This window comes from Colobus angolensis, unplaced genomic scaffold, assembly GCF_000951035.1.
Source record: "Colobus angolensis palliatus isolate OR3802 unplaced genomic scaffold, Cang.pa_1.0 Scaffold2, whole genome shotgun sequence".
NCBI lineage: Eukaryota > Metazoa > Chordata > Mammalia > Primates > Cercopithecidae > Colobus > Colobus angolensis.
This window is the reverse complement of record NW_012115154.1, coordinates 4,010,939-4,035,523: the sequence shown is the minus strand read 5'-3', so window position 1 is coordinate 4,035,523 and position 24,585 is coordinate 4,010,939. Positions and strand designations below refer to the sequence as shown.

At 35.9% G+C, this 24,585-nt stretch overlaps 1 protein-coding gene across 1 annotated transcript in view; it reads left to right on the top strand.

Moving 5' to 3' along the window:
* The window catches only part of MTPN (myotrophin), a 49,689-nt gene that overhangs the window by 12,875 nt on the left and 12,229 nt on the right, over positions 1–24,585 (top strand). Inside the window, exons 2-3 of the mRNA XM_011941261.1 lie at positions 12,868–12,981; positions 13,805–13,888. Of these exons, the coding sequence (XP_011796651.1) occupies positions 12,868–12,981; positions 13,805–13,888 (198 nt within the window). The remainder of the gene's footprint in view (positions 1–12,867; positions 12,982–13,804; positions 13,889–24,585) is intronic.

The window sequence follows — 24,585 nt, the reverse complement described above, 5'->3', positions numbered from 1 at the left end:
ATGGTTGTATGGATTCTAATACATTATTTCCCTTATTTAATACATGAAATGTGGATAAAACTTAGAAAGCAGCTATAAAGTTTGTTAAGATAAAGTTATATTTGGTTCCTTTCTCCTCTCTTCATTCCCTCCCCTCCAACTGTGGAGCCATGAATTAGAATCTTATAAATGAAGGTACTTTTTGGTTGTCAGTCTTTTTTCCAAATTGACATACTACCGTAATGTTTTCAGTGGATTTTCTTAATTTTGATAGTCTTTATTTATATAAACACATGTGTTTTGTTATTAAAATTTTAATTTCCCACAAGTAAGCTTTTAGAAAATACTTCACCATTTTCAGTTAGAAAATGTCTAAGTGTAATTAATTGCTTCTAAACCTTCCAAAGAAGAAAAATTGTGTGTATTTAATAGTAAATCAGCTGAAAACTAAAACTAAAATTTCTATAATTTGAATGACTGAAGTAGTCATTTTTGAAAGAAAAAAATGCCTAAGTTGAAGGTTGCAAGTAAATGTATAGATGGGCTAACAATACATAGCAAATGTATTTGTTACTCATTATTTAAAATGAGTTCATATTTATATCATTGAAAGTTTGATGCATTTGGGAGGATGACATCAGCAAGAGAAAGTTCATTTGGTGTGACGTTAACATTTCAGAAAATATGTCAAGTAAGAGCAGGTTGATGTTATAACTTAGTCCTTTCAGACTTTCTTTCTATTGTGCCATCTATCTGTTTTTCTGTATTGTAAAGTTCCAAATAAAGTATTAATGTATTGTCACCTTTCTTGTTTGCTTTGCCCCATCAGTGGTAGATTTTACATATAAACCCATTGCTGTGTTGTAATTTATAATTGTGGTATTGTTTGACACACTGATATCAGTCCCCAGTACAGTAATATGTGATTCTTTTTTGCAAAGTTATATCCTAAATAAGGACTTTTAATCTGGGGGATTGGGTAGGGAGGAGGACAAAGAGAATTAGGAAAGGAGGGACTATATTGTAACATTCATCTCAAATGGATCTGTCATTTTTATTAAACACTGCAGTCTTAAGGAATTCTGAATTCCCAGTGGGGAAGAATAATACTTAACTGTAATTGAAATTATTGGGGACTTCGACTCAACTATATAGAATTTTGTAAATTTAATACTTTTGCTGCTTGCTATTGTCAAGTGTCCAATATTTAATTTACATGCTGTGGTACAAAGTGGTTACACATATGCTAATTTAGTCTACTGTTTGTTAGGTAGCTTTTGGGACACTGATCTCTTGTGACAGTACGGTATGTACCTATGCCTTGGAACTCAGTGGCAGCAATGCAACAATGTGTACATACCTTACAGATCAAAGGAAGAGTATTATTTGTTTCTTTTCACCTGAAGAAAAGCCTAAAAAACATTCTGTGTAGGAGTTGGCCATTTCACTTAGAAATAGCATAAAAGGTACTATTTCATTGTAGTGTTTATTATTCAAATAAACCTAATGCTATATAATAGAGGCCTGTAAGAAGTACTAATCTAGTGAATAATCCCCACCAAGCCACACTGTGGAGGAGCATGAAAAGATTTTGCTGTTGAAGAGAAAATCTGAAACTGTTAAAAGCATACCACTTATTTGTTAATATGTTTGTGTTTCATTTTTAAACTAGTTAGGAGAGTAAGGGAGAAAAAATTGAAAACTGGGAAAAATCGAGTGAATAGTGGCAGTCTTTTAAAAACCATGTAATTTCATATTAATTTAACCGCCTCCAGATTGGTTTTTCACAGATTTGGTTTTGTCCATAAGTAATATTCTTGCCATTAATAGAATACTTTAATATTTTAACCTTTATTTTCGAAATGGTCTGCAATTCTAGTATTGAGTTCTTTGCTCCGTCAGTAATTTAGAAGATTTAGTATTGGTTTGGTTGTATGTGTTTTGTGTGTTATTTTTGTTCGTTCATTTGGTTTTTTTTCTTATGTTTACTTTGTGCTAAAGCTTTTGGTATTAATTTTGCTTTATTGCATTAGGATTAGATAATGGGTTCTATAAGGTTTTAGACTTTGGAATGTACTGAAGTTTTCTTTGTTCTGTTAGAATTATATTTTATTAATAGTCAGTGAAATAGTAACATACAATTTCCATAGAGCACAAAGTTAATATACATTAACAGTCTCATTAATTATTAATCATGCCTGCTATGTCCTTACCTGCCAAAGACTGAGATGATTATCATAGTCTCTCTGTGCAGTACTACTTTTGTCAGTTGTTTTCTTGCCGTTCTTCAGACAATTCATAACTAGCTTCACATTTTTTAAATGTAAAATGAACATCTTTCCCACTTACTTTTTTTGCTTTGATTCTACTTTATCATGTACTAATATTACTCTTCCTAGTTTTTTAGATTTATGTGCCTAGTGTGTGTGTGTGTGTATATTTTTTTTTTTTTCTGAGACAGAATCTCGCTCTGTCACCCAGGCTGGAGTGCAGTGGCTGGATCTCAGCTCACTGCAAGCTCCGCCTCCCAGGTTTACGCCATTCTCCTGCCTCAGCCTCCCGAGTAGCTGGGACTACAGGCGCCAGCCACCTCGCCCGGCTAGTTGTTTTTTTTTTTTTTTTTTTTTTTGTATTTTTTGGTAGAGATGGGGTTTCACCGTGTTGGCCAGGATGGTCTTGATCTCGTGACCTCGTGATCCACCCGTCTCGGCCTCCCAAAGTGCTGGTATTACAGGCTTGAACCACCACGCCCAGCCGTGCCTAGTATATTTTTGACCATTAAAATTTTTTTTTTCACATTTTCATATTTTGCTTTTAGGTATCTCTCAATAGCAGCTTCTGGTTGGCAATTTGTTTGCTTCTCTTTTTGTTGTTGTTTAACAAAATTCAAGATTCTTCTTTATCTTTAAATTTGACGTTAAGAGCCTAGCACATTGAACCTGTAATCCCAGCTACTGGGGAGGCTGGGGCAGGAGGATTGCTTGAGCCCAGGAGTTCAAATCCAACCTGGACAAGGCAGTGAGATGTCTCAAAAAAAAAAAAGAAAGAAAGAAAAAAAGAGGTATATATCTCAAACTCTCTCCAAATATCATTGCTATAGATAGTTTCTCTCTGTAGTCCTCTGGAATTTGGTGTTCTAGGGAAGCCACAAATATGAGACCAGTCTAATTTAATTTTTTTGGCGTTAATGTGATTTTGACTCTTTAACTTTGGGGATCTTTTTGCTTTATCTAAAGAAATTCTAAAACTGTATTTTTGGGAGGGGGGAAAATCAGCTGAATTTTTGCCTACAGTACAGTGAGTTCTTACAATCTATCGGCTCAGGCGTTTCCTGAGTTCAGAAAACTTTTTAAAACTTTCTATTCTCGTTCTGGTTCTGTGTCATTTGTAAGTTAGAACTTTACACTCCTAATACCAATCATCTTTTTCTTTAAACATTTGTACTACTTTATTACCTTGGTATTCTGGGAAAATTTCTTAAGTTTGTTCTCAAGTCTTTACTTGAGTTTTCTTAATTTGAATAGTGTTTCCCAACTCTACTGACTTTGGTACGCATTTTAATTTTGCAATTGCAGTTTTAATTTCCTTGCTATATGTCACTTTCTCTGCAGCTTCCCTTTCCTATCAGCCTGCACCTCAGTTTGTTTACTTTGTGTGTTTGCCTGTTCTCTTCTTAAGACACCCTTATTGAGCCCATGTCTTTTGGATTCCATTTTGATTACTCTGTAGATGTTTTCTAAAGGTAAGTTTCTTTTTTTTTAATTAAAAACCAAAAAAATGGGGACTGCTTCATGAATTTGCGTGTCTCCCTTGCAGAGAGGCTGTGCTAATCTTCTGTGTATCGTTCCAATTTTAGTATATGTGCTGCCGAGGCAAACACTGAAGTTAAGTTTCTTATATTAAATCATTTCAGAGGTATGTATTTCCTTAGAGTTTTTTTTCTTTATTTTCTTTTTCTACTACATTTTAGAGGAAATGATTTTCAATATATTTCTTATTGCCCTATGATTAGTTTTTATACACCTACCTCCATATTGGTTTTCTTCGTTACCTATCCTTTAAAGGGGAAATACTATCCAGAGTTAGGGTGTGCTAGCAGTTAGGATGTGAGGATTGCCTCTGACCACACTTAAAACCTGCTTATGTACTAGAAGAATCCTAGTGCTGGTGGTTCTTTTATGTTCTCTATTGCCTAAGGCATAACTTCATTACATTGTTTTAAAAAACATGAAATCGTGAAGACTGAAAAAGAGATTTTTTTTTTTTTAAAGAAAAAAAGTATTAGGCTTAGCCCAAGCTTTATTATCTCTTCATGGTAGCTTAATTAGACCCCTCCCAGGCTGGGCTACATCTCCTCTTCTGTGTTCCCAAAACAAATGTGTAGCCTGTACCACAGCTTTAATCACTTGATATAATTTAATCACATTGTATGAGTGGTTCACTTGTTGTCTTGCCTTTTATGGCTACAAATTCCTTATGGGGAATGACTCCTTTTTCAACACTATCTCAGATGCTTGCCACAATTCCCAAAACTTTATAAGCTATCAGTAAATGTTTCATGAATGATTAACCAAATTGATGTCTTTGGAAAATATTAGAATAAACTATTTAATAAGCATAAAATACTAGAAGGAAAAAACAACTTGGCATTGTAAAGAGGAAAGTATACCATATAAGTTTCATTTCATTCTGTTGTTGCAGTAAAGCAGAAGGCAGTACACTTCGTTTATCTTGATCTTAAAAAAAAACAGATGTTCCCTTAAAAAACAAAAAAAAAAACAAGGAGATGTTCCTCCTGAATAATACTGACAAAGTAGAAAAATCTTCCCTTGCTTGTAGTACTGTTAAAAAAAAAGCAAATAACTCAGTGGGGATAGCCAGGTGGCATATATTAAGCTCTAGGGATATTCCCTGTACAGCCAATAACGTTGCTCTCAGAAATTAGATCTAAGACGTGTTCTATTTAATATTTAATTTCTCTTCTCTGGATTAAAAATAGTTGATGGCACACTCACCAAATTTTCATGAGAATAATATCATCAGGTTGAATCAGTGAATTTCACCATTTATGTTCTTCAGAGTCAGCTTAATCTAATTCTATACTTTACACTCTAACATCTTAACCCACCCATGTATAGGTTTCAGTAGCGAAGCCAGGCATAGGCAATGATTGTTAGTGTTTCCACAAAGTACATAATCAACCCGTAAGTACTTTTCCCCCAAACTCCAAGGCAAAGTGGTGTGTCTGTGACCCTATTTTAGGGACATTAAAATACAGAAAAATGTGTGCTTTGGAATCAATGAAATATGGAACTGTTATGTTCTGTAAAATAAGAATTTTAGTGTTACAGGATATTTGATATTTATTGCATGTCTAGAATTAGAATAAGTAAACCATGGTACATCCATTTGATAGAATATATGTATCTTTCAAGAATGATGTCTCATGTGAGAGAATACATAGTGTAATGACAACTTTTTAAAGCAACTATTTTCATAGAAAAGGATTAAACACATTTATAGCAGAGTGGTAACAATGGTTGTATTTTGGATGGTAGGCCTTGCTGAAATAATTTGTAATTTCCAGATTTTATTTTATAAGTGGGTATGTGGTGGCAATGGGGTGGTTTATAACACTTATCAGGGGATCAGTTAGAAATCATGCTATACTGATTTTCTTTTTTTGAAGTTTCTAGACTGTTATAAAGATAATCTGAAATACTTCACTGAAATTTGAATGTTTCAAAGATATCCTTGGGGGAATGATGGGGAAGGATGATTGGCTCAAAGTGTCATGAACTAAATCAGGGATCAGCACATGATAGGTCTCTCTGACCCATTAGTGACTCAAATTCAGGATAACAGCAAATCAATGAAAATATTTAGTTGTAGTTAGAGTATGTTATGACTGCTAAACACAATTAATAACCTAATGTAAAAATAAGAATTGCTTGTGCCGTGTGTCTGCAAGGGATAGAACCATAACTAGTAAACAGTGAATTTTCCAGTACTGAGAGCAGGAATGGACTGATCAGCAAGGTTCTGAATTACCTTTCATTAGAGATACTCAGTTATAGGTTGGGCAGACACAGGCAAGGATTGAAACATAGAATGGGTAGCTGAATTAGATGACTTTCAGAGCCCCTTCCAATACCGAGATTGTATAACTTTCAGAGACCCTAATAACGTTTTAAAAATACCACTTTTTGAAGTAATAGCTGTTTGGTAGGCAACAGGTTGCATTGTGACAAAGCTGTTATAAGTGTCTGTAGGAATTATTAAAATAAGACTGCTATGCATAAGTCACCCACAGAGATTGTTGTCAGTATATAAACAAGTAAGACATTGTTCTTTCATTGTCCTTTCTTTAATGAAGTTTTTATTAAAGTATATAAATAACAAATACCTGATCAAATAGAGGTAAAGGTAATGAGATACATATAAACAAGAACTATGAAGATTAAAGGAAGGCAATTATATATCAAGAATATCAGGAAAATAGCAATAATATTTAACTTTTTTAAGTTGAAAAACCTGTCCAGTGCCCAATCCTAAAATGTCACGTGTCTTAGTCCATTTAGGGTTGTTATAAAGGAATATCTGAGGCTGAATACTTGATAAAGAACAAGGTGTATTTGGTTCATGATTCTGTTGTCTAGTAAAGCTTAAGATTGGGCACCTGCATCTGTGAAGGGCCACAGGCTGCCTCCACTCATGGCAGAAAGTGAAGGGGAGCCAGGTGTGGAGAGATCACATGGTGAGAGAGGAAGCAAGGGAGGGAGGAGGTGCCAGGCTGTTATTAACAGCAGCTCTCAAAAGAACTAATGGGATAATAACTCACTTATCCCACACCCAGTGAGAACATTAATCTGTTCATCAGAGATCCCGCTCCCATGACCCAAACACCTCTCTTTAGGCCCCCACCTCTAATATTGGGATCAAATTTCAACATGAGATTTTCCTGGACACACATCAAAATTATAGCACTACACTTTGGCATTGGAATAAATGATAAAATAATTAGTTTCTCCTCCAACATGGAACTCACCAACTTATTGATGTAAACTGGTAATGCATTGTCACTTTTTTTTTTTTTTTTAATTTTTTAACAGTAAGAGGAATTCAGGTTAGGACCAAGGAAGACTCAGAGAAGCCAGTCTCGGGTTGCCAGAATGTAATCTTAAGACATTTCTTGGGTTCCATTTGGTTTAGAATTTCACATAAACTTTTCTCCTTTCCACTATAATCTAAATCCTCATCTTACTCTTAGAGGCACCAGAAGTCAACCCATCCTAAAGCATGTTATGGTTTCTATGGTGGTTCCAGATAGAGTGTATGTATTTAATTTACTCACCAGAATATGCTATGAAGTAGTAGAGTGTCATATGTGTATTATGTGTATACATTACATATGTTACTTAGATTACATGTATGGAGTATACCATATTTAGAGAAAATAATAGCTTCAAAACAACTTAGTTTTTTTTAATATAATACAGTCTAGGTTGTGTATTTAATGACTGACAGACTTCATTTTGCAATGAAAGGAAAGAGTTTTAAGAGTAAGGGGAATCTTTGTATTTGCAACATGGAGACCCTTGACCTCAGCATAAATGGTTATGGTAACAGTGTTGAGGGTGGAAGCCAAATTAGAGTGGACAGTGAAACACTGGAGATAGCAAATATAGACAATCCTTTTGTAAAGTTTAGCCCTGGCAGGGAGGAAAGAGAACAGTAACTGAAGGGCAGATGTCAAGTCCAATGAGAGGTTGCTGCTGTTGCTTTCTTAGTGGAAGAGCTGTGAATGGCACATGCTGGTGAGGAGCCAATGAAACAGGAGAGGTTGAAAACACCGTCAAGAAAAGAAATAAACATGAAGTTTCCCCCAAAAAAAAAAGAAGGGATGATATACAGAACATAGGTGAGGGATGGCTTTTGATAGGATGAGAGGATGGGTCAGTTCCAAAAAGGTGTGGTAGAAGTTCATGAGGGAGATCATGTCTGAAGGCAGTCTTCTGTATAAAGAAGGATATGGGCTCATCTGCTGAGAATATTACAGACAATAGTCTGTAATAAGTAGAAGAGGTTTAAAATAGTTTCTGTGGAAAGTGGAAGAGCCAGAGGAAAAGGAAAACATGGTAACATTTCCATGTGAGCTAAGGAATGTGTTAGGATTGTGTATCTCTCTTCTCTATCCCCAGAATTTGGGAAAGAAAATGAGGGTTTTGTTTTTCTCTGTAGCTGGTAATGTTTTATGAAGTTAGAATGAAGATTACAGAATAGATGACTTTATCTCTGCTGATGTCACTAAGGCCTAGAGTATAGGCTGGAGACAGGGAAGAAAGGAACTATATAGAGCACTCTCTTCCTTTCCTATTTCATCACTGCCACCCATCAAGACTGCTGAAAACCTGGTGAAATTGTCATTCAGCACCCCCTAACCATGGGATCTGCAGATAAAGACAGCTTTAATTCTTCCTTTTCAAAATGGATGCCTTTTATTTCTTTTCATGCCTGGTTGTACTGATTAGAACTGCTAGTGCAACACTGAAGTGTTAAGAACAGTCATCGTTGTCTTGTTCCTGATCTTAGGAGGAAAGCATTCAGTCTTAGTATGATCTTAAATGTAGGTTTTTTGTAGGCCAAGGAAGTTTCTTTCTTATCCCAGTTTGCTAAATTCCAATGAGAAATGCATATTGGGTTTTTTTTTAATCCATTGAGATGATCAATCATATGGCTTTCTCTGTTTGTTAAAATGGTAAATTATATTCACTGACTTTTCGAATATTAAATCAACCTTATTCCTGGGATAAACCCCACTGGGTCATGGTATAATAGCCTTTTTACATAGTGTTGGATTACTTTTGCTAAAATTTTGTCTAAAATTTTTCCATCACTTTTCGTGAGGAACATTGGCATACAGTATTTTCTTATAACATCTTTGTCTTGTTTTAGAATCAAAGTAATGCTGAACTCATAGAATAAGTTGAGATAACATCCCATCTCTTCCATTTTCAGGAAGAGTGGGTAGAATTGGTATTACTTCTTCCCTTAAATGTCTGGTAGAATTTACGGTGGTGCCATCTGGAGTCTAAAGGTCTCTTTGTGGGGAGGTAATCTGTCTGTCTGTAGACCGATAATTGGTACGTTGTCTCTTCGCCCTTTTCCTGATGACGTTGGTAGAGGCTTATCAGTTGTATTGATCTTGAAGAATCAGCTTTTGATTCCTCTCATTTTTCTGTTTTCTGTTTCTTTGATTTTTACCCTGATCTTTATTCTTTTCTCTTGCTTATTTTGGATTTAATTTTTTTTCTAGTTTCTTATGATGGAAATACAAAGATTATTCATTTGAAATCTTTCTATTTTTCCAGTACAGGCATTTAGTACTATAAATTTCTCTATAAGTACCGCTTTACTAAGGCCCTGCTGACAAGGATTTTTTTCTGTCAGTCACACAAAGCCTTTTCAGTCTCATCGTCTTTTTGTCTGCTAAAATAAGAATTGTAATGTAAATGTCTGAAGGGATAAAGGAGAAGGTTTAAACTCACAGCTCCATTTCATAGGCATTTTGCACTCATATTAAGAGTGCAAGGGAGGAAATAACATTTTTTATTTTTTGAGACGGAGTCTCGCTCTGTCGCCCAGGCTGGAGTGCAGTGGTGCAATCTCAGCTCACTGAAGGCTCTGCCTCCCAGGTTCACGCCATTCTTCTGCCTCAGCCTCCCAAGTAGCTGAAACTACAGGCGCCCGCTACCATGCCTGGCTAATTTTTTGTGTTTTTTAGTTGAGACGGGGTTTCACCGTGTTAGCCATGATAGTCTCGATCTCCTGACCTCGTGATCCTCCCACCTCGGCCTCCCAAAGTGCTGGGATTACAGGCGTGAGCCACCGCACCTGGCCCTGGAGGATGTAACATTTTTGATTCACGGAAGTATCTTTGACAAAGATCTTATTGATGATTTATTGCACTTATTTATTTGCTTTGTCTCACTTTAAGGTCTCGTCCAGTTAATCCTGTCCAGCTAATATTAATAGAAAGGACATGTTAATAATGGGAGGAAAACTAATTTTATCTGAATTGTTAAGCATTCTTTCTCTCAACAACATTTTTGTAGTTGTGAATAAAGACTAAGGTGATATGCCAGTTTGCCTTTCCTATTTAAATTTGATTTTGAATATAAAGAATGTTACAATAAATGTCTTTAATTATTCATATTTCATTATGCAGAAACCTGCCTTAATCCTATTTTGAATAATCTTTTATGTCTAGTATAAGCCAGTACCAGGAATCCACAAAAATAATAGTTAACCTTTATTAAATATAATAGCCTTCATTAAACATTTATTAAACAATGTGTCAGGCACTATGCTAAACACTTTGCATGAGTTATCTCTTCTAATGAAACCCTGAAACCCTGTGAAGTGTAGGTATTTCTATTCCCATTTTATAGATAAGGAAACTAAAATTTAGAAAGTACCTGGTCTCTGGTCCCACAACTAAGTGGTAGAGTTGGAGTGCTAACCTGGTCTCCAGTGATTTTAGGCACATTATACATCCTTATATATATCTTATATATATACATTATATTACATGTATATACATTATACATTCCTTCTATATCCTGATTTACAGGAGGCCCTGTTGTGATGCATATATCAGATACTGACTTAAGTAAACAATCTATTAGAAATTATTGCTTTGTATTATTGAAGTAGTCTTAACTTAGATTGTTTTATCATCTAATATTTCAGAATAGGAAAATGCTTTCTGATGAAACTCTTGATCCTCCAAAAATATATATATTTGAAATACACATGTGGGCTTGAATTTGGAAACAACTCTATAATTTAGTTCCCTTAGTGCTTCACTGATACCATTGGTTGCTATGGTAGACAGTTGATATCACCCTTCTCTCAGAATGCTTACAAATAAGTGAATTCATATTTGAGTATACCTATTGTGTACATAGATAATACTTATAGATAATAGCTAACCGTATTTCTATTAATATTAGCTAATATTATATTTAAGTGCTTTACATGGATCATGTAGTTTAACCCTAACAACTCCATGAGCCATAGGTACTGTCATCTCTGCACATAGAAAGTAACTTGCCCAAGGTCTAATGGTGATGGAGAACCTGCTCTTAACTCCCACATCGTACTGTAGGATAATGTAAAGAAGAAAACATAATTTCTACTGTCAAGGAAGTTGCATTCTGTTGGGAAAGAAGGCGTACACGAAGTTGTAAGGGTACCATATATTTAAATACTAACTGATTCTTGTGAGTTTTACGAGAAGGAGAGCTTACCATTATCATGGAAAATTTCATAACAGAGTAAATCTTAAATTTGATTGAGGCTTGTAGGACCTATAGTATTTAAATTAATGGGAAGGTAAGTGACAAAGGGGAGGGGGAGTTTGGAGTATGTGTGTTTGAAAGAATGGTTTATAGTGGCTGTAAAATGATAGGGCTCCGAACATCTTGATTCAGGGTATGGCTTGATGAGTTGACCAAACTATGCTAAGTGAATAATACAATCGTTGAGAAAATAAACTTTGTTTGTTTGAGCCAGGGTCTCACTCCTATAACCAAGGCTGGAGTGTAGTGGCAGGGTCATGACTCACTGCAGCCTCAACTTCCTGGGCTCAGGTGATCCTCCTACCTCCCCTCCCAAGTAGATGGATCACAAGAGCATGCCATCACGCCTGGCTAATTTTGTATTTTTAGTAGAAATGGGGTGTTGCCATGTTTCCGTTGCTGGTCTTGAACTCCTAGGCTCAAGTAATGCACCAGTCTTGGCCTGCCAAAGTGCTGAGATTACAGGTGTGAGCCACCACACCCAGCTGAGAGGATAAACTCTTTAGAATGTTTTGCTCCTCAGTAAAATCTGAACTCCCCTAAGAGAGAAGGGGCAAATACTGAAATAGAAGCAGCATGTTGGTACAGAAAGAGAATGGGTTTAAATCTCTGTTACTAACTGAACCACAGTAAAAAGTTATTTAACCTCTTTCAGCTTTAGACTTTTCATATATTAGATGGAGGTTTTCTCTTCTTGGGGTAGTTTGAAGTTTAGAAATAATGGGTGTATCACAGTGCCAGATGTGTTGCAGCGGGTCCATAGAGAAAGTAGTCATCATTTTTAGTCTGTTAATCTTCAGTGAATGAAAATGACTTTTTTTGACTTAAGTTCATTTTTCTGGCACTATACCTCCATTCATCACCGGGATTGTCATGTTCTTCTGAAAGCCCCGAGGTCCTTTTTTTTATAGCACTTGTATTTTAAAATTATATGTTTAATTATGTGATTATTAATATCTGCCCCCAACCCCAGATGGTAAGCTTCATACAGTCAGGAGTCTTGTCTGATTTTGCTGACCACTGTCTTCCTACTGTCTAGCACAGTGCCTGCCACACAATTGGGCTTTACTGAATGTTAAATGAAATAAATTCTTAATACCTAATACTGAAATTACATTATGATATTGATGACTGCCTACATCAAAGTGGGAATACTTTCTTTGAAGAATTTAAATACATGTAATATGAACTGTGTAAAATATCAGTGCTTGAACTCACTAGTCTATTGTGGTCACATGTTGACATTATGCTGATTGAACTCCTTAGAAATGGAGGATAGTAATGTATTTCATTACATTTATCATTGTTGTATATTGTTTTCAGCTTAACTAATCGTGGCTTGAATTTCCATCATACTGTATGTTAACTCTTGTGCAAAATTTCATTTCAAGTTTTTGGTTATTTTATTTTGCAAGAAATGTTTCATGAAACACGGCTTTAAGAAAGTGAAAATATCAGGTGCCTCGTTTCACTTCTTCAGTCTTCCATTCATATAAATATTGTTTTCATTTGCTTTTCTTAAAAGGGAGAAGATGTCAACCGGACACTAGAAGGTGGAAGGAAGCCTCTTCATTATGCAGCAGATTGTGGGCAGCTTGAAATCCTGGAATTTCTGCTGCTGAAAGGAGCAGATATTAATGTACGTAGAGGACATGATCATTCTTGAAAAAAATTTCTGTTAGTATGCTATAGGTAATTGTTTTCTATAGATTATAAAATAGTTATTTGTAGAAACTTCATTCTAAATAAGAATACAGTCTGAAATTATGCCAAATTGCCTATAACTTAGAAATACAGAGGTGGGATTTTTAAAAATAAGCCAAAAAACCTGACTTTTTAAAGCTGACAAAAATTGAAGGTTAGGATGTTTCCCCCGTGGCTGTTGCTTTTCAAGTTCTAAAGCTTAGGGAGTTAGCACTGTCTGTGGGTAACAAATGGCGATGATGTAATGGAGCATAGGACTCTGCAGTCATAGGCTAAATCTGAACTGGATTATTGGACAGAGGTCGATGGGCAAGTGGTCAGAAAAGTGCAGTCATCTTCCAACTTTAGCCTTTTGTAGCTTCTGTATTTCAAGGGATGCCGTGCTATCTGGCCCTTTTACCTCGTCATTGGCTGTGTTTTACCCCTGTCTTCCCTTACTGGACCACATTGGCATTTCTACAGTGGTGGGGAATCAAGGCTTAGAGAGGCTAAATAACAGTACCACAGTAGGTGGCAGAGCCAAGATTTGAGCTGAGGTCAAAGCCCTGCTCCCTATGCTCTACTACTCCGACTCCTAAGGAAAGACATTGTTCATGGGCCTGGGTCTCTGGTGGCTCTAAGAGGCTAGACACGACTGTGGATTTATTTATTTATTTGTAGAAAGGCAAATAGGTAAATCTAGTAAGAGTTTTCTAGTTAAAGCTAGAAAGCAGGAAGAAATGAAAAACGGATAAGGTTGTCTCTTTATTATTTCGTAGGCTCCAGATAAACATCATATTACTCCTCTTCTGTCTGCTGTCTATGAGGGTCACGTTTCCTGTGTGAAATTGCTTCTGTCAAAGGTGAGGTCAATTGCTAATTGTGTTGCTTTTTCTATTACTATGTTTAAGCCAAGTATTTGCTTGTTAATTTATTTGAATTTTGTGTGACAGCAGGGACAGAAAACTAGAAGCAGTATACAAAATCGAGGTCTAATGCTTGCTACTCAGAATAGCTGGCCCATAAACTGTTACCAGTTTGTGGTAGGTAAGGAGCTTGGGTGAATATAAATCATCAGTCCCTTTGTCAAGAAAATATTTTACACACACAAAAATCAGCCTGAAATAACCATTGTACTTGATGATATAGACGAATGTCATTTTGGACAGTAACGCTTTGTGGAGTGACACCAGGTTCATAACACCACGCTTTGAGTAGCACTGGTTTGAAATGAATACATTTCATTTTCTGGAATATATACCAAGCAAAATGGTTTAGAGGTAGTTTGCTGTAAGTAAGGACTCTCCAAGTTATCTGGTTTCTTGATATGCTTAAGGTAGTGGTAAATTCGGAGTTTTCCTACCTTTTCTGTCTTTGCTATTATAAGCCCTTAGATGGAGTTCAAAATCCAGACTCAGAAATTAACCATTTAGTTGCAACCATTCTAGGTGTATTAGATGGATCCTACAGATGTTGGAAAGCAAGAAATCTTCAGAAAATATTACCAGTTACAGTATTATCACTAGTATTTAATTCCAGCCTTGTCATTTTATGACCATACTCTGGAAAGTGTTGTTTATAATATTTCATTTGGGATCTTAAGCCCTGCTAAAAGAAGCAAGAGAAAAACAGAAATTAAATGAGTAGATGTATATAAAGCATTTTGCCACAGTGCCTGATACATAACAAGTACTCGATAAGTAGTAGCTTTTATTATAACTAAGGCTGAAGAGGATTTTATGCTTTGTAGTGTCAGCTTCAATAAGATACAAAGAAAATTGGGAAAGAAGATAGCACATTTATCTCTTAACACTTTATTGACAACTTTGTAAAGACATAGTTCTAAACATAGTTAATTTGAGTCCTCTAATTAGAACTAGGGTTTTTCTACGCATAGCTTCATGTTAACCACAATTGCTGGATTTCTTTAAATATGTTTGTTGTTGTTTGGGTTTGGGTTATATATCAAGAGCAATTTTTATACCTTACTGATATGAATGATGCATTTGTCCAAAAGCCAAAATAAATGGAAATATTATTCTTTGCCACTAGTGGATCCAGCATCTGTGACAGGGTGTGCTCACAAAGATTTCCAGTCACTGTCTCTTTACTCTTCATCCCTCCCCAAGATCCGTGAAAGGAGTACCTTTCAAAGTACCTTTGAAAACTGCTAGATAATTTCATCCCTGGGAAATATTTTTGCTTACTGTATCAAAAACAGATTTGCTGTTTATGAAAGATTTACATAATTTCAATATTGTATTAGTTAGGACTCTGTCTTGCAAGTAACTGAACCCAGCTCAGACAGGCTTAAACAGTAGAGAGATCTTATTAATTTATATAACTGTACAGTTGAGGCACAGCTTGACCCTGTATTTAAGATCCATGACCATGATCTGATTTTTTTATTTTTATTTTTGGCCTGTCTCAGGTCTCTTCCTCAGCATTGGCTTTATTTCCATGGCTTCAGCCTATCTGCTAGCTCTCAAAAGAAATGGAGGACTCCCTCCTTACCCTTCTTTCCCTCTCTTTTCCTGACCTTTTTTTCACCAGCCAAGGGTTTTGTTCTCTGAAAATAAAAACCTCCGTGGGATCATTTTTTGCTTAGGTCCTTGGTCATTTACTCAGTGAGCTGCCCTCAATGTACTCTTTCCTTCTAACCGTATCTCAAACTGTAGCTCAGAACAATTTTTCTTTGTGTTAGACCTCTCTCTCCTCCTAGGAAAAACAAAACAGGATATAATTTTTATGCTATAGAGAACCCAAACCATTGTTCTGTATTCCTTATTCCCAAAACATGAGGCTTCAGGTCATTGAGACCTTGTGGTTGTAAGTTTCCATTGTTAAAGAGTTGAAAACATTAAATGAGTTCCTGAAAAGTTGGCTTGATTTGCATATACATTAGGCGCTAAGATGTCATCCTAGAAGGTTCTCTATGTGTGTACTGTGTTGCTAAATTATTGATTGTGAGTTGTCTTACTTTTAACTAGTTTGTTTTTTCTTTTGCTTATGCCCATTTTGTTCTTTTGTGTCTGAACCTTGACTTTTTTTAGCCAAATAAGTGACATTTGGAGATAGCTATGTTGGTAGCAGACCATTTGTAACCATGTAGAGCTGTTGTATTATATGAAAGAGATTTTCTTCTTACCTTTTTGAAATCAGCATAGTACATTTTAGTTCTGCTTTTTCAAAGTTAATTACTTTGATTTTATTATTGCATAAGCTTCTTTAATGGATACCCTGTAGTTTTTGTTAGGCAGATTTTTTTTTGAAAATTGATTATACTCTTTCAAAAATTCTTAGTTGTTAAAACAGAGCTGTTCCAGTGCATCTTTTAAAAGTTGTAATCAGTGTTTATATTAAGTCTAGTTTGTTCTACCTTTTATCAAAAGTAGAATTCTTATGGATTATTATGACTTCACTTGAAAAGACTTGGTTTAAGAACTTTCCAGATTTGTTGGCATTTCCAATACATTATCCAGTTGATTTATCCTTAGCATAGGAAAAAAGGCAAAATAATAAACAGGGATTTAGAAATTCAGTATGACCACAACTAATGGGGGAGAAATCAGAAAAACAAACATGATTGCTAGAATATTTGAAATCAAACTTTATATGATATGCTGTATCATTTATAAATTATAAACCCAAATACTTAGATATTATTATCTCTCTTTTTTGGGTAAGGAAACGATTTATCTCAGGGTGGTCTAACTGCTTGAAAGTCAAATACAATGCAATGGAATCAAGATTTGTTCCAAGATGTAGGATTCAGCAGCCTGTGTTCTTACTATTACTTGAAATTGCCCTTCAGAATTACTGTCAGGACAGTTAATGAGAAATGGAACATGTACATATCTGCAGGTAAAAAAACTTGTGGCCTCATTTTTAATTGGCAAGCTGGTAAATGAGAAAAATGTAGAGATCAACAGATGGGAGGCTTCCATTTCAAAGTTTAGGTCTGAGCACATTCTGTGGTATTCCCTTTTTGCCCCCAATGACAGAAAAGATGTTTTTAAAGTGAGTTGATTAGTATCTGCTTTGGAACAGAAGAATTGGATCCATCAAACAAGAAATCATAAGGAAACCTTGAAAGACAGAAAACAGGCAGGGTAGGGCCAAAGAAGAAATTCCCAAATATGAGCAAGAGAGTATTGTTGCAAACGGTAAGAGCTGATCCAAGGCCACTCCCAGAGGTGTCCAGTACCCCCAAACAACAAATGGAGTGATAACTTGGATGCACTTCGGGAAGAAGCAAATTAAAGCCAAAAGGAAAGACTGAGATGCAAAAAGGGGAATAAGCAAGAAGTTAGTATGAATTAGTATGTGAATAACTCTAAACAAATATTTAACACTGAAGTTTTTAAAAAATAAGCTGGAACCAAATAAGGTAAATAATATGAGATGATCAAAGCTTCTGGTATTTTCACCAAATCCAGAGTACCTGAGAAACATGGTAAAACTAGCAAGAAGAAACAAGGGAAAGGAGGCAGATAATGCAGCCTCAAGAAGCATCCTAGAAGAGGTAGCAGCAGCAGAGGAATGAGAGTTTGAAGAAGCTGATGTGAGTGTGTGAAACAGACACCCATAATAGAAAAGTAGCAACTGACCAGTACAGCAGTCTGTGGAGAGGCCAAGCCCAATGCCTGTTTTTATCAAAGCAATAATAGGCAGCCTGTATAATCATGTGTCATTTAGAATTATAATTATCTCAGTGAAATAAGGTTCCCCTTTATTTGCCCTAAAAAATCTTAACCAAGAAGTTTTTGGAATGAAAAGGGTACTTAAAAGGTGGTATTAAAAAGCCCTTCAGTTCAAAAGTTGGCAAACTTTTTCTCAGGCATACCCTTTTTGCAAAGGCATGCCTTTGCAAACCATATGGTCACTGACGTAACATTGTCACAGACAATACATAAATGGATGGGCATGGCTCTATCCCAGTACAACTTTATATACAAAAACAAATACCCAGGCCATAGTTTGCCAACCCCTGCTCTAGCTCATAAATAGTTTGGAATTTATAAGTCACGTTGTTTTAAAACCCTGACCCTCAGTGGTAAGATGATGCTTCCCAAGTGCTACAAGGTGAGTGTATATCCTGCTGGATGCTTTTATTAGACTATGCTAGCACTTTTTTTAATGTAGCCAAACAAGAGTTTATAGGACAGTTATCTGGGATTTTCATTGTTCATTACTAAACTGGTCTCTCTGATTAAAATCTTAAACGCTTGAATAATAGCAAGGTTGCACAAACACATTAGAAGGGGTCTAAACATGAAACCATATTCTTGAATAGTATTAGCTGATGGACTTTCCCAAGTTCACAGTTCATTTACAGTAGTCCCCCTTTTCTGCAGTTACCCATGGTCATGATGAGTACGTTACTAAGATACTTTGTGAGACAGACACCACATCCCCATAATTTTATTACAGTTAACTTTTATTAATGTGTTATAATTGTTCTATTTTATTACTATTATTTCTTACTGTGCCTAGTTTATAAATTAAACTTTATCATAGGTATGTATGTATAGGAAAAAACATAGTGCAGTCATGTGCCATATAATGTCGTTTCAGTCAACAGTGTGCATATGGAGGAGCTGGTGTGAACAAGCCTACCTCACTGCTGCTCATACATAATACTTGGTAATGACTATGTTACATGTTTATGTATTTACTATACTAGGCTTTTTATTATTATTTTAGACTAGAGTTTCTTCTACTTATTAAAAAAAGTTAGTGTAAAAGAACCTCAGGCATGTCCTTCAGGAGGTATTCTAGAAAAAGGCATTTTTATCTTAGGAGTTGACAGCTCCATGTATTCTCTTGCCCCTGAAAACCTTCCAGCGGAACAAGATGTGGAGGTGGAAAAAGTGATATTGATGATCCTGACCCTGTGTAGGTCTGGGCCCGTGTGTGTTTGTGTGTTAGTTTTCAACAACAACTTACAGAAGTTTTGTTACAGAAGAAGGATATACAGAAAAATATAAATATAAAGATATAAAGAAAAAATATTTTTGTACAGCTGTACAATGTATTTGTGTTTTAAGCTAAGCTTTATTACAAAACAGTCAAAATGTTAAAAACATTTAAAAGTTTATAAAGTAAAAACATTACAGTGAGCTAAAGTTAATTTATTGCTGAAAAAACAACATTTGTGTTATAAATTCAGTGTAGCCTAAGTATACAGTGTTTGTAAAGTCTATAGTAGTGTGTAGTGATGTCTTAAGCCTTCACCTTCACTCACCACTCGTCTCACTCAGAACAACCTCCAGTCCTGCAGGCTTCATTGATGATGAGTACCTTATACAGGTGTACCATTTTTATCTTTTATACTGTATTTTTACCATACCTTTTCTATGTTTAGATACACAAATAGTTACCATTGTGTTACAACTGCCTATAATATTCAGTACAGTAACATACTGGATATAGGTTTGTAGCCTAGGAGCAATAGGCTATACCATATATCCTACATGTGTAGTAGGCCATATCATCTAGGTTTATGTAAGGACACTCTCTGATGTTCACACAATGACAAAATCCCCTTGTTAAGTGACATGTGGCCGTATATATTAGGGTTCATTACTGTCTGTGGTTTCAAGGCATCCATTGGCGGTCTTGAAATATGTCTCCTGCAGATAAAAGGAGACTACTGTATTTTTCACAGTTACATATAATTGGACATCTTAATCTAGTTTTGTGCTTTAAGAAAATTCTTTAAGAGAAATAATAGTAGTTTGCCTATAGCGTTAATACACTATCATGTGGCACATTTATTTTGATTTTTTTATATTTTTAAGTTTTTTTGAGACGAGTCTCCCTCCGTACCCCAGGCTGGAGTGCAATGACGTGATCTCGGCTCACTGCAACCTCTGCCTCGCAGGTTCAGGCAATTCTCCTGCCTCAGCCTCCCGAGTAGCTGGGATTACTACACCCAGCTAATTTTTATATTTTTAGTAGAGATGAGGTTTCTCCATGTTGGCCAGGCTGATCTCGAACTCCTGACCTCAGGTGATCCGCCTGCCTCAGCCTCCCAAAGTGCTGGGATTACAGGCGTGAGCCACCACGCCTGGCCTCATGTTGTACATTTCTAATATTAACATAATACATACAATATTTAAGATTTTATTTTCTATAATACTCATTAAAATTCCATGTAATTTATATAATTCCTTATAATTTTAATAAATAATTTTAAGAAGTTCAGTATTCCTAATCCTAAGGAATACTATTTCTAAATAATCAACTATGGGGTATTATGGGGAAATAATCCTAAATATTTACTTCTTTTATCAATCATTTAAAGATGTTATATTTGCTATAATTTAGAATTTAGACAGATAAGCTTTCAGTCATTTATGCTGATGTGTTTACACTCCATGCCTTACGTGGTATATACTGCTATTTAAAATGACCTCTCAATCACCTATAGAAATACGAATTCTTATAAATAAATAGGAAAAGTTGTACCCCAGCATGAGAAAATCAAAATCTCATGAGTTGAGAACTTAATGAAAGTTTCAAAACATTGTAATTAGTTTTATTCTTAGATTACAAAAATAAGCTAACAGCATACGTAATTTGTTATTATAAGCTATCATTTTGTTACTAGTGATATTTAGCATACTGAGCTATACCTGAGAGGAGAAAGCCCAAAAGAACGGCTTTTTTGTTTTCCTTTTTTTCCTCTGCTTCTGTGTCAAAAGAATTTATCTCCTCAGGAAGCCAACTCTAATCTTACAGCAACAACTATATGTATATATATACCACTGATGGTTATGCAACGCTAATTTTAGTGACTCAGCTGCTTCAGACCATCAGTAAGTTAACTATTCCTGGCTTGAGAACAAAGGTATACTCAACTGCATTCTTACTTAAAGGAAGTCAAAATGTAATTCATTCTGCTGGGGAAATAGAAAAAACCATCTTGTCTGGTAACATTCATGTTTTTGATAAATGTATTTTCTGTGCTTTTTCTTTTTAATCAAGCAGCCAGTTAGTAAAACTTGAATACCCCTCTCAAGTATCAGCATTGTTGACTCCTCAGGGAAGTGTCTGTGGTGCAGAATGTGCTACTTGAATTGGGAATCAAATTGTGTAAGATATAAGGGCTGAAAGTCAGCCCTTTTCAGCATAAGCAAATTGGTGTGCTTGCAGGCAGAACAAATATTTACTTGAATTACTATTTGTTACTTGAATTACTATCATACCTCCAATAAAATCTGAATAGCTTCAGATATTCTCATGCTCACATTTTAGGAGTATTTGGAACCCCAAAATTCTGTTCCATATAATATGGTCAAGTTGGGTTTCAAAAGAAACTGTGTCATAAAGGGCCTACCAGAATGATATATCTACAAGATTTGTGCCATAAATAACTGAAGAATCAATTGTTAGACTGTTTTGATAGGTTTCACAAACATCATACACAACTATGCCCACGGTGTAAGTTCATTGTCGTTAACTATTTAACTTTATTAGACTACAGCACATCACTTTAGCTTCTGTTAGTGATCTATGCTATGTGTTGGGGCGCCACACACCTACACATACACAAGTTTAGTTCTCAGTTCTGCTTCTTAATAACTCTGTGGGTATGAGCAAGTTTCTTACTATCTCAGCCTAAGCTTTCTCTTCTGTAACCTAGGCCTGTACTTATCACATAGAGTTGATACGAGGATAAAATAGCTCACAGTTAGATGACATTTCCAATGTACAAGTACAGTTTTGAGGGCTTTGTGTATATTAACTCATTTAATCACCACAGTAGTCTTATAGAGTATTTTTTTTTATCCATTTTACCATTGGGGAAACAGGCACAAAGCAATTTAGGAAATTTGCCCAGCATCACAGAACTAGCAAGAAGGGGAGCTGGAATTCAAATCCAGTCAATTTTGCTCTAGAGCCTGTGTCTGTAACCATTACATTATACTACCTCTCAGTATAGCCAAGTACTCAAGTGAGATAATGTGTATAAGCCGCTTGTTGAAATGCCGAGCACATCATAAATTCTCAGCAAGTATTAAGACTGTTCAGGATTGATGGGCTTCTCAGGAAAGGAAACACTTGCTGTACAAATGAGGGTTCCCTGAAGAAAATAAGCTTTATGAGAAGAACTTTGTTTCAAGTGTGAACATACTTTTTCATCTGAAACTTAGGATGTGCCGCCTCTTAAGTAATATAACTGCAGCCGGGCACAGTGGCTCACGCCTGTAATCCCAGCACTTTGGGAGGCCGAGGCAGGTGAATCACCTGAGGTCAGGAGTTCGAGACCAGCTTGGCCAACATGGTTAAACCCCATGTCTACTAAAAATGCAAAATAAATTAGCCAGGCGTGGTGGCAGGCGCCTGTAATCCCAGCCACTCAGGAGGCTGAGGCAGGAGAATAGCTTGAACCAGGGAGGTGGAGTTTGCAGTGAGCGGAGATCATGCCATTGCACCCCAGTCTGGGCAACGAGAGTGAAACTCCGCCTCAAAAAAAAAAAAAAAGGAAAAAAGTAATATAACAGCTCAGTATCTGAATGTCCTTGAAGAGGAGTGCTTTGAAGGCTCATTTGTACTTTAACCCATCCTCTTAATTCCATGATGAATTTTTCTCTGAAACCTTGAAATGATCTTGCTACTCATGCTAAATATGATTGCTGTAGAGATGTTAAAATCATATTTTTACTAGGGGTACCATAAGAACAAATCTAAGACCATTATATATGCAACTGAAAATGAACTATAGTTAACTGTTCAAATAAGGAATAAAACGAAACATAAAATGTGTCTCATTGCTCACATGTGTGTGAGTCTCATTTGTTAGTTTTTGTCATTTAGACAAAGTTTGAGCAGCTGCTTGGAAAGCTTGAAGTATCTGCCTGTTTAGATTGTTTTGACTGACCTTGGGCAAGTTTCTTAACTGAGCTTGAGAGCCTGTCTACAAAATGGAGTTAACAATGCCTACTTCAGGGGACTGCTGTGAGAAAAATGTTGTTACATATTTGTACTGTTACACTAAAAACTCAAAACTGCTACAAAAAATGTAAGGGATGTAACAATCACTGTGTTTTGTATTATATTAGACCTTATAGGGCATCCAGAAATTGTCTTTACTGTCTCCTGTATCAATATGTAAATTAAATATGAAATTAAGTGTACTATGAAATCATCTTGCACCAGTAGATAAAACTGCAAAGTATGTATAAGTGTAGGTATTTGAATAATTTTTTAATGTCACTAAATACCAAATTCATTTTTAGTAGTTTCCGAAATTGAATTATACATGTGAGTTCTATGGTAATGGTAATATTTAAGTATATATTTAAACAGTGTAAGGTTTTAAGATTCTGAACATTTTTCTCACAGTACCAGAGAACTACAAACAGTTGCCCCAAATCATGAGATAATGGAGTTCTTTGTGAGTATAGCACAGTTTCTCAAGACTGTTCTAAAATGCATATAAATTGATTCAAAATAGTTGACAATATTCTAATGATACAGTATTACATACTTAGACAAGATAGTATTTTTAAAAAATTAATTTTGCATTTTAATTTGGACGCTTGTGTTCATTCACTAAGGGTAAGATTTCTGCTACTGTGACCCAGATGTGAATTTTTTTCATTTATTTAATATTCATTGAGCATCTGCTGGCTACCAGGCATTATCCTAGGTATTAAAGCCACAGGGACAAATATAACAGGACCCCTTCCTTCGTGGAGCTCAGCCTAATTTGGGGAAGATACACATGTTAACAGTTAATTACAGACTGGTAAGTTCCCTAAGAGAGGTAGAGTTTTGCCATGAGTAACAAAAACCCTTACTGCAGTGATCCAAACACGAAAGTCTGAAGGTGTGCAGTCCAAGGCTAAGTGACTGGCTCCACTGTGTATGTTGTTGCTAGCCCACACTGCAAAGGACAGGCCAAAATTAGGTCAGATAGCCACCTGTGGTTTTAAGGGAGTCTGAGGATTTCATTTTTTTTCAACCTCTGTAGTAGAGGAAAGCAAGGAAGAGCAAATTGGAAGTGGGTTGTGTCAGATGCTGAGTGAGCTACAGTATTGACCTGTGATCTCCAGGGCACCAACCGCCTGGGAAATCCCAGCAGGCTTCACAGAGAATCTCACAATTGAATGAGAGGTAATTGGGTGGTTCCAAGGAAAGAACAAAGAATGTCTTTGATCTTTTACATTTTTCGAAGTCTTCATGAGACATTTAATATCAAAAGGAAGTACACACTGTATTCATTTAAATACTGGGGATATAGGAGTTAACGAGGTAAACAGATCCTCTGCTCTTGGACACCTCATTTTCTAGAGGGAATACAGAGTAGACAGGTATACAAATAAATGTAACTTAATTTCAGGTAGTAACAAGTACTGTGGTGGGGGCGGGGAAGAAACCTTTGTAAGGGTAAAAAATAACTATTTGGATAGAAAATTTCTTAAGGGTATTATATACTTTTCTCTTAAGCAGAGTAACGGCATGGTGATTTCCTTGAAGCCTTACCAGCATCCAACCCTCGAGGGGGTCTGTTGAAGTTTCGGTTAATTGTCCTTACACTAGCTAAGCT